The sequence below is a fragment of the Helobdella robusta genome (genome assembly GCF_000326865.2).
Source record: "Helobdella robusta unplaced genomic scaffold HELROscaffold_1, whole genome shotgun sequence".
NCBI lineage: Eukaryota > Metazoa > Annelida > Clitellata > Rhynchobdellida > Glossiphoniidae > Helobdella > Helobdella robusta.
This window is the reverse complement of record NW_008703570.1, coordinates 4,247,447-4,250,267: the sequence shown is the minus strand read 5'-3', so window position 1 is coordinate 4,250,267 and position 2,821 is coordinate 4,247,447. Positions and strand designations below refer to the sequence as shown.

General features: G+C 33.6%; 1 protein-coding gene across 1 annotated transcript in view; it reads left to right on the top strand.

Annotated features, from left to right (window-relative positions):
• The window catches only part of HELRODRAFT_187829 (hypothetical protein), a gene marked incomplete at its 5' end in the record, with an annotated part of 7,087 nt that extends 5,031 nt beyond the window's left edge, over nucleotides 1-2,056 (top strand). Inside the window, 3 exons of the mRNA XM_009010784.1 lie at nucleotides 51-602; nucleotides 826-1,004; nucleotides 1,032-2,056. Of these exons, the coding sequence (XP_009009032.1) occupies nucleotides 51-602; nucleotides 826-912 (639 nt within the window). The 3' untranslated portion in view covers nucleotides 913-1,004; nucleotides 1,032-2,056. The remainder of the gene's footprint in view (nucleotides 1-50; nucleotides 603-825; nucleotides 1,005-1,031) is intronic.
• Between the last annotated feature and the right edge of the window lie 765 nt (nucleotides 2,057-2,821).

Sequence of the window (2,821 nt, the reverse complement as noted above, 5' to 3'; positions counted from 1 at the left end):
ATCACTCCCATCTTCAGCTGACGCAACAGTCAAACGACATCATCCATCAGCAACACGATCTCCTGTTGCAGCAACAACGTCAGCAACAAGCAGCCTATTTAAACCCAGCTGCTTATTTTGCCAAACTCCACCAGTTCCATTCGGAGTTTACCCACCCTTTGCAGTACTCGTCCTTTTTCACGCACAGCACCTCGCCTTCCCCCATCGACATGACTCTTCATCTTCCTGCACCCAGACCCACCAACATCGGCGCACGCAAAAACGCCTCATCCAGTTTGTCACTGCAACAACAGCACCAACAGCACCAACAGCACCAGCACACTCGCGAATCCATGATGTCCAACATTGATGTACTCCCGCCGTACAAAGTTGCTAACTTCAATCCTTACGCTGGCGGATCTGTCGTCGTGGATCCACGCAACCTCATCCAGAGGGCCAATCCAGCTGCCATCTTCAACCAACAACAAAATGTCGCCTCATCAATGTTGCCAGACAGTCTCAACAATAACAACAACAATAATAATCATAATAATCACAATAATAACAACAAACAATCGGATTTGCAACAACAATCAAATTATTCTAGCTATTCAAACGGATCTGTAAGATCAAGTGGCCATAACTTCAATGGACAAATAAAATGAATTGTGCTTATCCTACTAATATGTAACATTCAATACAATATTCGTTTCAGTTCATTTTATTTATTGCTAGTCAATAGATCTATAGTCTGAGGATGAAATGTTGGACGATCCTAAATGATATTCATGAAAGTCATTTAAAAGGCTTTATTGGTAATTTATGATTTTTTGTTTTGATAAAAAGAGACCGATTAAATCGTTAGCATTCGCATTCACTTTTGGCTTTGATGTTGTGTACAGATACAGATCCACGGCAGAGTACGATGCTTGATTTTGATGAATCGTGATTTCGAATGTTAATGTGCCATTTTAGTTTTCATTTCAACATTTTGTAATAAAAGAAACAGCCATTTCGTTAGTTCACGTGCCCAGGCGTGTAAATAGACGAAATATACGGGCCCAGGCGTGTAAATAGACGAAAAATGGTTATATCTTCACAAATATGTATGTGCATTTTTGTGAGAATAGAGAGAGAAAGAGAGGAGAGCGGGAGAGAGATCAGAGAAATTCAATGACTTGTTTAAAAACTCTTGAAATTTTCTGCAGAAGATAAACATGTTAGCTATTTGTAACGTGTTTTCGTATGCCCACTTAGAATACAACTGTATATTTATTTTATAACTTTGATTTGAAAATATTATCGTTGATATGAATTTTTTACAAGGTTTTCAATCATGAATAAACTGTTATGAACCTCATAACTGGAATTTTTTTTGTTTTTTTCAATTACAGTTGTTCATGTTATGTTATATGCAATCTCAGTTTATATTTAAACTACTATTTAAGGACTTGCACGTAGCGTTTAATTAATAATTTAAATCTTAATACAAAATGCACTTTTTATTTGATATAAGATTTGTTTTATTTTAAGTGTGGCCCTATTTTTTAAGATTTATTTCTGAAATATAATTGACGCAATAATTTGAACGTTGTAATATATATTTAGTACTCAAATGGTAAGGATTGGACAGATTGTCAAATTTATTTTAATGTGTAACACAGATGTTAAATAGGTTCGATTATTAAAAATTATTTTTAAATAATGCGAATATATTGGGTATTAAGCAGTTGTGCATTGAAGTATTATATGTAAATGATGACTAATTGGTGAAAGCAAGCTGGTAGTACCACTTCCCATTAACAAATATTTGTATGAAAGCAAGTGGTCAAGTCTCATTTTTAAGCTTTAGTTGCGCATCGAACAGATGTTACCATGAAATGTAAATCTAGTAAAGTAAGATATTTATAATAGTAAGAATTTTATTAATTTGCTCTTTGGCTCATTTCATTATTAGTTGTGAAACTCATCCAAAAGCATTTTGAATCAAAGACTGATATTTTAGATTTATAAAAAGACTATGAATTTTTTAATCTAATTTTTTAAAAATTAACTGCTAATAAAAGATTTCTTCTGATTTTTTCGTCGAAAGCGATTCTAAAAGTAGTGCAATCAACGGTAAGAAACTTTTCATTGTGAAAAATTCGGTTGAGTTAGTGGTGGCTAAATTAAAATAATTTTTTTATTTGGTTGGTTGCGTTATAATATAACAAAAGAAAACAGAGAGTGAACTATTGGTTTTTTAGACCCTCAAAAAATAAGAACTTCATGTTACACTCTTAAATAAAAAAAAAAGTTTGTACAAAGATAGAGGCGAACAATCCACCGTATACATAGAATAACATTAACTTTGAATGTTCAACGAACGAACGCGAAGAGGCAGCCTTGTGTACGATATGATGTGCGTGTGTGTGTGTGATTCGATGATGCATCAGAAAATGGAAAGGCTTAATAACTCGCAGGTAATAATATTCAAAGGTAATATTCAAAGTTAAAAAAATACTTTCGACGAACACTTCAGGTAGGGAATTAATCTAATTAAGATCGACAAAACAGGGCAAAAAATATAAAGTATATTGATAAAAAGGAGCTTCCAATCAGAAATCAGACTACTTGAAAATCTGGATGCCTTGGAAAATATTTGGTTGCAAGTTATACAGAAAATCCAAAATATACTGAAGCGGTCGTATATCAAATGAAACTTTTAGTTAAAGAACCGAACCGGTCAACGTTTATCAAGCAATTCAATTGAAAGACTGATGTGGATCTGGCACTTTTTACGAATGGAACTTCAAATAGAACTATATAATAGAACTTCAAACCGATGTTGAAATTACCGCCC